Source organism: Gossypium hirsutum, chromosome D05, assembly GCF_007990345.1.
Source record: "Gossypium hirsutum isolate 1008001.06 chromosome D05, Gossypium_hirsutum_v2.1, whole genome shotgun sequence".
Classification (NCBI taxonomy): domain Eukaryota; kingdom Viridiplantae; phylum Streptophyta; class Magnoliopsida; order Malvales; family Malvaceae; genus Gossypium; species Gossypium hirsutum.
The window spans coordinates 10,111,164-10,123,388 of NC_053441.1; the positions used below are offsets into that span (position 1 = coordinate 10,111,164).

At 33.8% G+C, this 12,225-nt stretch overlaps 2 protein-coding genes across 3 annotated transcripts; one reads left to right on the forward strand and one right to left on the reverse strand.

Moving 5' to 3' along the window:
* Positions 1 to 261: 261 nt before the first annotated feature.
* Positions 262 to 1,237, forward strand: LOC121217693 (uncharacterized). Its single transcript, XM_041093643.1, has 2 exons — positions 262 to 646; positions 722 to 1,237. Exons 1-2 carry the CDS (start codon positions 505 to 507, stop codon positions 979 to 981), a joined length of 402 nt encoding a protein of 133 aa, XP_040949577.1. The 5' UTR covers positions 262 to 504; the 3' UTR covers positions 982 to 1,237.
* Positions 1,238 to 7,314: 6,077 nt separating this feature from the next.
* Positions 7,315 to 11,869, reverse strand: LOC107906402 (shikimate O-hydroxycinnamoyltransferase). 2 transcript variants are annotated; one of them, XM_016833384.2, is made up of 3 exons: positions 11,522 to 11,804; positions 10,584 to 11,045; positions 7,315 to 8,431 (listed from the first exon to the last, which is right to left on the reverse strand). In XM_016833384.2, the coding sequence occupies exons 1-3, from the start codon at positions 11,573 to 11,575 to the stop codon at positions 7,544 to 7,546; spliced, it is 1,404 nt and encodes a 467-aa protein (XP_016688873.1). In that variant the 5' UTR covers positions 11,576 to 11,804; the 3' UTR covers positions 7,315 to 7,543.
* Between the last annotated feature and the right edge of the window lie 356 nt (positions 11,870 to 12,225).

Below are 12,225 nucleotides of genomic sequence, written 5' to 3' on the forward strand. Positions count from 1 at the left end.
TTTGTTTCATATTTTTTTATCCAATATTTAAATGATCCAAATTCCTATCCCTAAAAGGGAAGATATTAAATCTGATTGATACTATTCTGGGTTGTCCCTGAGATTAATATACAAAATTATTCATATTTGATCAAAATTAGCTAAGACAATCACATGAGTTATAAGAGAAGGGACCTAATTAAACACTTTATGAGTAGGTAGTAGATAGTGACATTACAGCAAAATGCCTAAAAACACACCACATGAGAACTGATCCAAGTGAATTGGTTTTGGAATTTGCTCCTTTTTAACGCTACCTTTGACTCTGCCTTTTCTATCATTATCTTCCCTATTACTATTCCCTGCATAAATAGGACCACTACTCTTCCATGAAGTTTACAACTGTCTATCATTAGAAGATCAAAAAGAAGAAGACCCTCTTTTCTTCTCTTCAATTATAAACGAAAGAAAACATTTTTCTCTTCTTTCGTTTTTTTCAATTCATAGAAACTATCACCAAAAGGAATGATGTTGAAGTTTTTTGCATGGTTTATAGCTTTCTTATGTACAACTGCCCTTTCATGCAGGAAGGTTGAAGGTTTTCCTATATTAAAATCTCAAGATTCCTATCCCTCAAAAGCCGTAGCTCAAGGACATGACATTCATGGTAATAAGGGTTTCATTGTTTGCTTGTCCTGTTCATATTACTTCCCCTGAAACACAGTTGGAATTTGAGATGCAGATGCAGGTCTAAACCGGACAGTTAGCTCGGAATCGGAAGCAAAAGGCAGCGACAGAGACGAATACTACAAGCAGCAATATCACGAAATTTTTGAGTCAGATAAAGCAAAGAGTGGAAAGGGCGCATACGGTGGTGCAAATATCCCCCACCACCGTCAAGGAAAAAACGCAGCTCCGTCACTCGTCAGCCCACCTTGCTTTCTGTTAACTGCTACGTTGCATGTAATATTACTTCCAGGTTTACTTCCCAAGCTCTTCTAGGCCATCATATATCTGCTCCCTTATTCATAACAGCAACAATCATGAATCACCAGCATCCCCCACAAACAAATGAAACAAGAAAATAGACAGATGGAACTTTCTGCCTGTTTGGAGTTGTATTATTATTGTTTTTTTTTTTTGGGTGTGGATTGAGTATGTTGATTTCAGTAAGGAATTTGATTATTAGAAGTCTGTCCATGTCTTCTGTATCCGTTCCAGCTTTTTTCTACTTTATACAGGTTTCTCTATTATATTACCTATGAAGTAACAAATGTCTATCGGTAATTGGCTATGCCCAGTTGAGTTGGGATCGGTTCTAAGTATAGCATCAAACACTATATTTGTTTGTTTAAGGGACAACTATTTGGTAAACGGCCGACGGCAGGGATAACAAGTTGTTGAGATTTTTTTTTTGGTAGAAAAAGAAATCATTAAACGATTACAACAGTTAAATTATACTTAAAAGAGGAGATAGACCCGTGGAGATCTCTTTCTAATAAGCTCGTAATCGGATCCGGTGGACTCTAAATAAACATATCAAAGAACTATTTATATCAGCACATTTAATCATGTGATCTGTAACGCCATAAATTAAAAATTAATCAAATAAATAAATGAGAAATCTTATTTTACTGATCATATTTAGAGTTTATGGTTTCCTCTATATTATTTTTAAAGTTTCAACTTACTTTATCTTCAATGTATAGTATGCCTCATTATTGCATCATTTTTTTTACTAAATGTACTAAATAATTATTTATATTATATATTTATTATTTATATTGTACAAATTATTTAGGTAAAAGAACCTTTCTAGTTCTCTGCGTTTTGATATTGAGTAAATTGGTTCCTCTCAAAAAAATTAGAGCAATTTAGCCTCAACCAATTTTCAAAATTAGCAACTAAGGATAATTAAACACAATGTTAATATTTTTCGTGAATTGTACGTATCTTTTATTGGTATAATAAAAATTTAGCCCTCAAAGTTTACACGTTTTGTCAATTTAATCTTCATTTAACAAATTTAGCCTATAATATTTACACATTTGACAAATTTGGTCCTTGATTTAAAAAATTAGCCCGCAATATTCAATATTTTGTCAACATTTATCCAAAATATAAAAACATCAAGGGTTCAATTATTATACCAATAAAATATGTATAATTAATTAAAACATTAACATTATGATTAATTGTCCTTAACTACTCACTTTCTAAATTGCTCTAATTTTTTTAGATGGATTGGAAAAGTGTTTTTGTAACACCCCTATCCCGTATCCGTCACCGAACCAAGGTTTAGGAGCATTATCAGAGTTTTCAGATCAAACTCAGATATTTTATATTACTTAACATTCATATCAAAAATTAATTATAAATTAATTATATTGTCCCTTATATGAGCCTTCGAGGCCCAAAACATACATTAGAATTAAGTCGGGGCTAAATCGGCAACTCAGAGAATTTTTCACGAAACTTTAAAAATTTTCCTAAGTGCAGTGGACACACGCTCGTGTGGTCAGGCCGTATGAGTGACTCACCTGTGTCTTAGGCCATGTGGTATTTGAAGCAGGGCACACGACCATGTCCCTAGCTCGTGTAACTCTCTGACTTGCAATACATTTAAGTGCAGGGGTCACACGGCCAAGCCACACGCCCGTGTACTAGGCCGTGTGAAAATTCCTGAGCATTCTGTTTTAAATTTTTAAGATATAGGGGACACACGACAAGAACACACGCCTATGTGTTAGGCCGTGTCTCTGCCCGTGTGGACAAAATAAGGCCATTTCCAAACCTTATTCCTCACCCAATTTCACCTTCCACCTACATAAACACTTAAACGCATTCACCAACCAATTTAAGACATTTAAACCAAGCCAAAACCAAGTCTTATGCATGATACTTCATCACATGTATTCCTATACTCAATTTTACCTAATTGATCATATTTACATATATGCATACTTTATCAATTATGCTATCTCCGTCCATTTATCCATATGCTTACCATCATTAAACCATTTCAATTTCACACATCAAACATGTTAAGGCCATATATATACACATTTCAAAATATACCAAATACAAGCCATACCAATGGCTAGTTACAACCAAAATATTTAAAATGCCAACAATGGCCAAGTTAACCTATACATGCCATTATAACCAAAATTAGTTTCATAATTGTACCGAAATGGGCCAGTGGATAGTGTGAGTGATCTCCGCCAAACTTCCAAACCAACGAGCTTCCGAGTACTATAAAACAAAAGAAATACAATTGAGTAAGCACTTAATGCTTAGTAAGTTTGTATAACGGGAAATTATCTTACCATTCATTTACTCATACAATAAACATGCATAATACATCCAAAGCAATTTGGCAATTAGCCTAACACATATAACCTCAACAAACATGTTAGTCATGTATTTCATGTGAATAACAAGAACAAGGATGAGCTCATCAGGTGTCGAGTTTCCAAGTATTTCATGATATACAGATAATAGTTTCAATTTGATTTCACATGTTCTCATGTCAAAATTTCACCCGTTGAATCATTTGAAATCCCGATAGATACTTGGGTAGTACACCTGAAGTGTACAATACTATAAATCCGTCAATTCATATTCGGGAGTGCTTTTATGAGCACTTAAACAGAAAGCTCTCTCTCAAGCACTATAACGGGAAGCTCATTGAGCCTTGTAACGGGAAGCTTATCTAGGCAATAGAACGGGAAGCTCATAAAGAGCCTATAACAGGTAGCTCCAAAGAGCAATTAATGGGTAGCTCTTAAGAGCAATTAACGGGAAGCACCAGATAGCCATATAACGGGAAGTTCAAGCGAGGACTAACGAAAAGCTCACAAAGCCTATAATCGAGAAGCTCACGAAAAGCCATATAACGGGACGCTCATAAGAGCTGCGGTGTGCCCACAACACATGTAGGGTCACAACCAATCAGGATGCTCCGAGGAGCATTTAACGAGAAGCTCGCAAGAACACTATAATGGGAAGCTTGAGAGGGCTTGTAACGGGATGCTCTTTTGAGCTACGGTACGTCTGCAATATATGCAGGAAAACTACCATTTCGGGAAACTGAACCTTGTATCCATCGAATCTCATTATCCAAATGGGACTTATTTATTTATCAGGGATTTTCAATTATGAGATCAATTACATACACATATATGACATTTACACAATTTACATATTCAACACTCAATTAAGCATATAAATATACACAATTAAGTTACATAAACTTACCTCGACAATTGTTTGTGACTTGTAAACTACTAATCTGATACTTTTTCTTTTCTACGATCTAACTCCGTTTTTTATCTATCCGGATCTATATGAGTAAATTTAACATTAATTTAATATAATTTACATTCAATTCAATCCAAGTCACATCTTATGTAAAATTACTGTTTTGCCCCTATACTTTTAATTAATGACAATTTTGTTCCTAGGCTCAGAAAATTAAATTCATGCAATTTAATCCTTATTCCAAGCCCAGATGAATTTTACATATATCAATAGCAGCCCATGTATTTCACAAAAATTAGAATTTTTCCATGAATTCTACATTTTTACAATTTAGTCCCTAAATCACATTTTCATCAAAATTCCTTTAACAAAAGTTGTTTATCTGTCAAAAACCTTTCATTTTCTACCATAAAACTTCATAGTTCGACTACATTCACCCCTGGAAAAGTCCTAGAACTTTGATAACTTTGTAAATTTATCCCCAAAATAGCTTAATTATGCTATTACAATTTCAAAAATATAAAAATTACTAAAAACGGGACAAGAATTCATACCTAATTAAGCCAAGAAAGCTTGCTTGAGTTCTTTTCTCTTAGCTAGGGTTTCCATAAAAAAAATTTGGGAAAGATATCTTTTATTTCCAACTTCATCATTTTCTTTAATTAAATTTCCATAAATGAATCATCATCCTTATCTACTAACTTCTCTTAATGGTCTATTTGCCATATGAGGACCTCAAACTTTGAATTCCATAGCTATTTGATACTTATAGCTACTAGAACCCAACTTTTGCATTTCATGCAATTTGGTCCTTTTATCAATTAGACATGTAATCGGTAAAATTTCTTAATAAAATTTTCATACGATTTTTCTATTATAATTTAGATCATGAAATAATATTAAAATAATTTTCTTTTCGGATTCGGATTTGTGGTCCCGAAACAACTGTTTCGATTTCACTGAAAACGGGCTGTTACAGTTTTTACCAATTTTTATAATTTTATAAAATTTATAAGTATTTGTTAAGCATGACATGAAAGATAAAATAGTGGCTTAATGGTATTTTTGGCCCTCAAACTTTTTTTTTAAAAAAGCAATTAAGTTCCTTTGAACTTATTGCACCCAATTGAGTCGTAAACTTATAAAACAAACTACATTGGCCATTTTGACTAACGATGATTGTTATAGAGTTGACACCACTGTTAAAGGCTCTGACATGGTGCTCTATGCCAACAACAATTGTTGAAGTCAACAAAAATAAAATTAAAAATGATTATTTTTTTGTTGGAATGAACCTAGATACATATAAAATTCTATGGAAAACCATATTCGATGAAAATCATATGTACGGCTTGGAGGAAGATCTTTCATACCTTTCGAGATCCACCCTATAAGATGGGGTCAAAAAGCCAAAATAAATGATTTTATCCCTTGTAAAAAGAAAATAGATTATTGAACCCTTTCACGCTCATGCCATGTTGAGGTATTGCAGAAGAAAAAACTGTAAAATTTGCTCCAATTTATCGTAATCGATTAATTAACATGTTAGTTAACCGTATTCTAAAACATGAAAAAAAATCATTAGCTTATTAAATTATCTACCAAGCCTTGAAAAAGATTCAACAAAAGAGAAACAAATTCACTATCTATTTTACGTCAAGCAATACGTAGAGTAACTCCCAATATAGCAATAAAAGCAAGACGTGTAGGTGGATCGAAAATTAGACCTAGACAAAGAAAAGCACTTACCATTCCTTCGTTTCAAAGCTTAATTTTTTTAATTTAAAAAATATTTTTATAAAATTAATTTTTTTTAAATATATAAATTTTAAAAAAAATTACTTAAAATTTATAATAATATCAAATAAAAATCAGAAAGTTCAAAAAGAAAATTAAAATTTCATAAAAAACCATTTAAAAGTTAAGTTAAAAATTCTAGACAATTTTTCTAAATTATATAAAGTTTAAAAGTCAACTTTTAAATGTTTTTTATAATTTTTAAATTTTTATTTAATTTTTTATAAATTTTAATAATGTTTTAAAAAATTACAATTTTAAAAAAAATAAGTTTTAAAAGTTTTAAAATTTAATTTTTGAAACAAATGAACTAGGAGAATCATATGTCTAGTTTCATTCCAACAAAAAAAATTAAAAAATATTCCTTTTAATTTTTTTATTTTTCAAAAAATAATTTTTTAAAATTTTTACTAGCGTGACACGTCGTCAGCAACTATGATTGACATGGAAAGCGATTTTAGTATTGTAACAGTCAATATTAATTAAAGAGCCTATTTGGCCAATTTTATTAATTCATGGTTCAATTGAGTGCAAAAAATTTGGAACAATTTAATTGATTTTTTTTTAATTTCAAGGGCCAAAAACACTTAATCCTAACATAGTTCATGTCAACTTACTAAGTCATATGTACGGTCACGTATATATAAAGTCTCACATCAATATAAAGTAATTGTAAAATAATTAAGGGTAAATTACCTCTTTAAACACCCTAAAATAGAATTGTTCTTATTTTGATTGCTTTAAATTATTTTTTGTCAATTTAGTCGCCGTCTCTATAAAAATTCTTCAAAATTATCATTAAGTCGTTATCTCATCAACTTATTGCTGACTAGACCTACCACATCATCATTTTTTTCATGATACATTGTTGAAAAAGTTACAAAATTTTAAGTTAATGCTCAAGTCTCCCCACTATCTTTTTTGTCTTCTCTTCCAATCTCAATACTGAATGAGTACGAGTTTTTTGGCCATTACAATTCTATTTTAAAATGAAAAGCATGGTGAGTTGAAAAGCAAAAGTATTATTATTGGAGCAAAAATAAGGAGTGGAATAATTAAGGGTGCAGTAGGATTAATGGTCTACCACAATGTAATTGAAACACGGATTGCGGTGAGATTAAATTTAAAACGAATGGTGTACACGCACTACAACGTGGGTGTAGGGATGCGCAAACCTTGTATCCTGTTTACCCAACTTTGCATGCACAGATAAAAACAATCCACATATAGATGTTAGTTATTTCCCATTTTCTCCCCTCCTATTGTGAGCTAACGTTGTCACAATGTTCAACAACATCGATATTGAATCGAAATTAGTAATACAACTTGTCCAAAGTTTTTCTTTTTTCTATGCACAAGCATATGGCTTGTGACCAGTGAAGTCTGAATTTGAGGTACATTTCAAGTGAAATGTGAGACTTTATAACATAAACAAGTATTACAAAAATTGGGAAAAAGGAACGTTTAAAGACTACATGGACTGTATACGAGGTTTCTTCTTCCTTTAAATGTCATAAAAGAGCTTCTCAAACACTTTCATGTGTTCGGTTTGCAAGGAGATGGCAACTGATAAGCTCCCATCATTGTTTGGACTTGGTATTACGAAAGATAACCCTTCATAAGGAATTCCACCAGGGCCCATAAATATGGGCCTGCCCCACCCGAAATCTGCATCATGGATTGGTAGCCTAACCCAGCTAGTAATCCCAAGGTTCGGACACCTGAAAGTATGAGCACCACGTACAAGTGCAGACAAATCTGGCTGAAGTTCCAGGTAATCAAGGGCTGACCTTAGATATTCATCATCCATCCGAACCAATGCATCATGAATACGGCTCGCAGCGTACCATGTTGGCTTTGACAGTAGATCCCCTGCCACTGCTATTGGGGTAGCAGTGAAGATCACATTCCCAAAGTAACCAGGTGGGAGTGGGGGGCGCAACCTTGCCCTTCCATCAGTGGCAATGTACAGTTTAGTCCCTTGATCATCTTCAAGTCCACGTGCCTTGCAGACTGATCTCCACACATGACCTGACAACATCTCGTATGAACTATAGTTAACATCGTTACCATCTTCCTTGCACTTTGCTTTGAGTGCATTGAGTTGATCCCGGGTCAATTTGAAAATGGAGATTGCTGTGCTTTCAGGACCGGTGGACTGGGGTGGAATCTTCATTGCCGGTGGTGGTTGATATTCGACGTGGTGGAACACAGGTTGTGGGGGGTCCCGGGCACGAAGAAGGGTCCGATCAATGAATGGTGGAATTGTAAGGTCAAGACCACGAACCATATCAGACCATGTGTTGATGAAGTGGAGACCAGAATATCCATCTGCTGCATGATGTTGCATGCCAACACCTAGTGATGCTCCACCACATTTGAAATATGTGACCTGAACGGAGTCAAAGCCAAAAACCACATTTAGATAAACTCCACTCTAACTGTAGGTAAAAGCTTCTTATTACATATTTTGTTTCCGAGGTTCAACAAATACATGCACTAGAGCGTGAAATATAAGTATATTCTTTTTTTTTTTGAAACAAAAAATATAAGTATATTCAATGCTGAAAAATGGGGATTACCCTAACTTCAATTAGATAAAAGCCCTGGAAATATACAATTAGATTTGACCCTATTGATCATAAACCTCTGGTTATTAAAGGTCAACCAATTTTGAGCATGCAGGATGCAATTTAATGGATCCTTCTCCAAGATAATAACTACAAGTATGACATAAGTCATTCTTATCCAGGTAAAACTAAAAAGGCTGTTTAACAATCACTTCAACGTATACCCTTGAGTTCAAAGCAGTTTAAGTAGGTAGATCTCAGTTACCACTTTTCATGTTTCAACTAGGGATTTATTAGGTGGTCTGCAACCACCAAAGAACCCTCATCCTATAATGAACACGTTTACTCAACCTTTTTAGTTGGACCGCATTTATCCATGATCTACAAGATACAGGTTCATCTTTAAATGTGAGCCAAGTATTTCCACCGAAATAGAACTAAGCTTTTGCTAATTACTTCACCCACTCCACTGAGGTTACTGCATTTTCTGTTTTCTCCATAATAATGATCACACCTTCTGGACCTGACTTCCTAAAATATGACCAAATGAAACGTTTCTTCTAAGCATCACCACAGAAGGAAACAGAGTCTCTAAACGCTCATCTACCTAGAATTTTAAACTGTCAAACACAGCATTGAATTGCCTATCTCTTGTCTGCAGGGTACCATCTATCATAAGGTTATGCCGGAAACCATGTAATGTTGGGCACATACCCATATATGAAGACTACACTAACTAAACACACCAAATTATGATCCCTCAATCTCAAAATGCCGAATTCTTATACAGGGCAGCCAACAATAATTATTCAACAACTTAAGAAAGTTATGCTATGAAAAATAATGGTCCATGTATACAAGGTACATAGCTAACATATTAAAACTCAGACTTAGGAAAGATTATTATGTAAACTTACGTTATACAAGATATTCCATGCTCTCTCACACCAAAAGGCCAAAACTAAATGCATAAACACAGTGGGATGGTTGGATGCTGCCCACCAACTACAACAATTTATTTCCTTCTCTGAACATGACTTTCATTCCACTAAACTTTTAGCCTATCAACCAAGTAGGCAGTTGGGACTCGCCCACCAATATAGCTATCTTGTTTAATAGGTAACCCCCAACATAGCAACTTATAAAAGGAATTCTAGGGGTACTGATTGGTGATACATACTCTTTTTTTAATCTTGCATTTCGTAGAACTTTTATGGTCCTCCTAATTGGTGTTTATAAGTCATGCTTAAGAAAAAAACAAGTCACTGATTGCATTTTTCCGCCCCTTGAATAAATTGACACTGGTTTTAGGTTCCGTTTAGTTTACACTTTTGCTATTTTGCCTTTTGCATTCCTTTTTTTTTTTTTTTGAACAAAGCCTTTTGCATTCTTCTTTTAAATAAAACGGGGGAGAAAAAAAGAAGAAGAAGCAAAAACAAGGAAAGAAATCATTAGCCAAACCAAAATAATAAATTCTTTGGGATAAATAAAGTGGTTTGTATTTCATACACAATCCCATCCCATCCCATCCCATTTTATGTAAATCTATAGAAGGTTAGTGAAATATAAATCCTAGGTAAATTTACAATAAATATTTATAACATATTGTTCTCCTTTCCTGATATATTTTTTTTATCATTTTAAATATTTATATTTATATTTTTGATTGAATTGATGTCAAAAACACCAATTTAATTGAGAAATTATTAAAATATTTTTTATATAAAATAAATTATATTATTAATAAAGTATTTTTTTCTTTTTATAATTTTACATATAATAAATAAAAATTTAATCAGATTTAAACTCATTACATAATAAATTTTAAAGATTCAACTTTGTTGTTTCAATTTTTATATAAACTTTAAGCCTGTAAACAATGGTTTAGGAAAACGCTATAGCTATAATCAGACCAGAAGATATGGCTCCACTCAATAAAAATAAATAAATAAGGGATCAGGTGAAAATCATTACCTGCAAAACCAAGAGTGGATACGTGGAGATGCCACCGGAATAATCAACGGTTGGGATGAGCTGCCTGAGCTCCAAGGTGGGTGCAAAATCACCAAAATCGTCAATAACAGAATTAGTTTCAGCCTCAACAAAGAGCACCCCTTCGCCATTGCAATCAATCTCGATCCTTCCATCCTCGTCCCTCTTCAGCCGCCCCGCCATGGGGTAAAACGGCACCAGGGCCTTGCTCAACGCCTCCTTCATCACCTGCGGATCGAAGAAATTGGCCGCTCCGTTCGGCCTGTAGAAGTAAACGCTAGGGGTGTGGAACCTTGGTACCACCAAGTCCACGTTGGCGTTCCAGAGGCTCCGCCGGGGAGTCTCCCCCGCCGGCCGTACCATTGTTGATTCTTTCACGTTCACAATCATGGTTGTAGTGCTGGTGGGATCCACTGGGGGGAAAAGGATTGGTTTGCTTTTGGCCTACAAAATGAATGCCAACTAAGTTTCAGTTTCAAATTCAATGTTGCATCAAAACACAAAAGCAGATAGATTAATATACATTAAAAGGGACAAACAGGCCGCTCGGACTTATTGTCTTTTTCTGAATAAACAAAAGCGTGACAATCTCAAATCTACTAAAACATGAGAGATTCATAATCTGATCAGGGACTGGGGACTGAATTGTAAAAAGATAGATAGTTCCGTATTCAACAAAAATAATTTATTCGTTAGTCCTTATTACGTGGCTTTGAATAAGAATTAGAGTTTTCACCTGATTCAATGTATTATTGAATATTAAACTAATAACATTAACAACACCTATCATCTTTCTCCCGAAAAAACGAAACCATATACTTAGTTCCATGTACCACACACACACAGAGTCTAAGAAAAATAGATATTTTGAAATTGAAATCAACAGATAATAATCGCCTTTCCTCGGTAGGATTTGATACCTTCTCTGGTCTCTGAGTTTTTTTTTTAAGAGAAAAAGAAGTGTTCCAGTGCATTCAGAATTCCAACTCAATAACCATGGCGATTGAAGAATATATACATATAGAATATAAGCAAGCAATGAAACAGGGTGGAAAACCCAGAAAGTAAAACAAAAAAACAAAAAGCTTGATTACTCAAGGGAATCGGAAAAAACGAACCTGCAAATCAGAAGTAAATGCAAAGGAAGAAGAAGAACAAAAAAACGGGAGAGGAGTTGGTGAAAAAGGTGGTGAGCACTGAGGAGAAGATTGGAGGAGAACTTGGAATAATATAAGCGTGGAAGAAGGCAAAGCGAACAAGAGCGGCATTTCATTTGTCACTCACCTACTCCCGCCTACTTAAATTGACCACTCACAATTCGCCACCTAGCTTCCTATTTTGGATTTTGACTACTTTTCTTATCTCGCCCGAATACCCGAAAAATGGATTTGAAGAGAAAAACAAGGCTCATATTTTAAATGATTCGGGTCTCCGATAACAATTGTCTAGACCCGATTCAAATTAGTTGTTTTATTGTAGTTTCAATCTTGTTTTGTTATTATTTCAATATTATATATTTTTTATTTTTTTTATTTTAGAGACATTTGTTTACTAAGTTGTAGTTATTTTATAAAGATTTTTTAATATATTTTTTGATTTATTGAAAAATATTTATTTTAATATT

Coding starts and splice junctions, on each gene's coding strand:
- LOC121217693 (XM_041093643.1), top strand. CDS start 505: ATGATGTTGAAGTTTTTTGCATGGTTTATAGCTTTCTTATGTACAACT. Junction 647..721: donor TCAAGGACATGACATTCATG/GTAATAAGGGTT, acceptor TTTGAGATGCAG/ATGCAGGTCTAAACCGGACA.
- LOC107906402 (XM_016833384.2), bottom strand. CDS start 11,575: ATGCACTGGAACACTTCTTTTTCTCTTAAAAAAAAAACTCAGAGACCA. Junction 11,046..11,521: donor AAACTCAGAGACCAGAGAAG/GTATCAAATCCT, acceptor TTCATTTTGTAG/GCCAAAAGCAAACCAATCCT. Junction 8,432..10,583: donor ATCCACTCTTGGTTTTGCAG/GTAATGATTTTC, acceptor GACTCCGTTCAG/GTCACATATTTCAAATGTGG.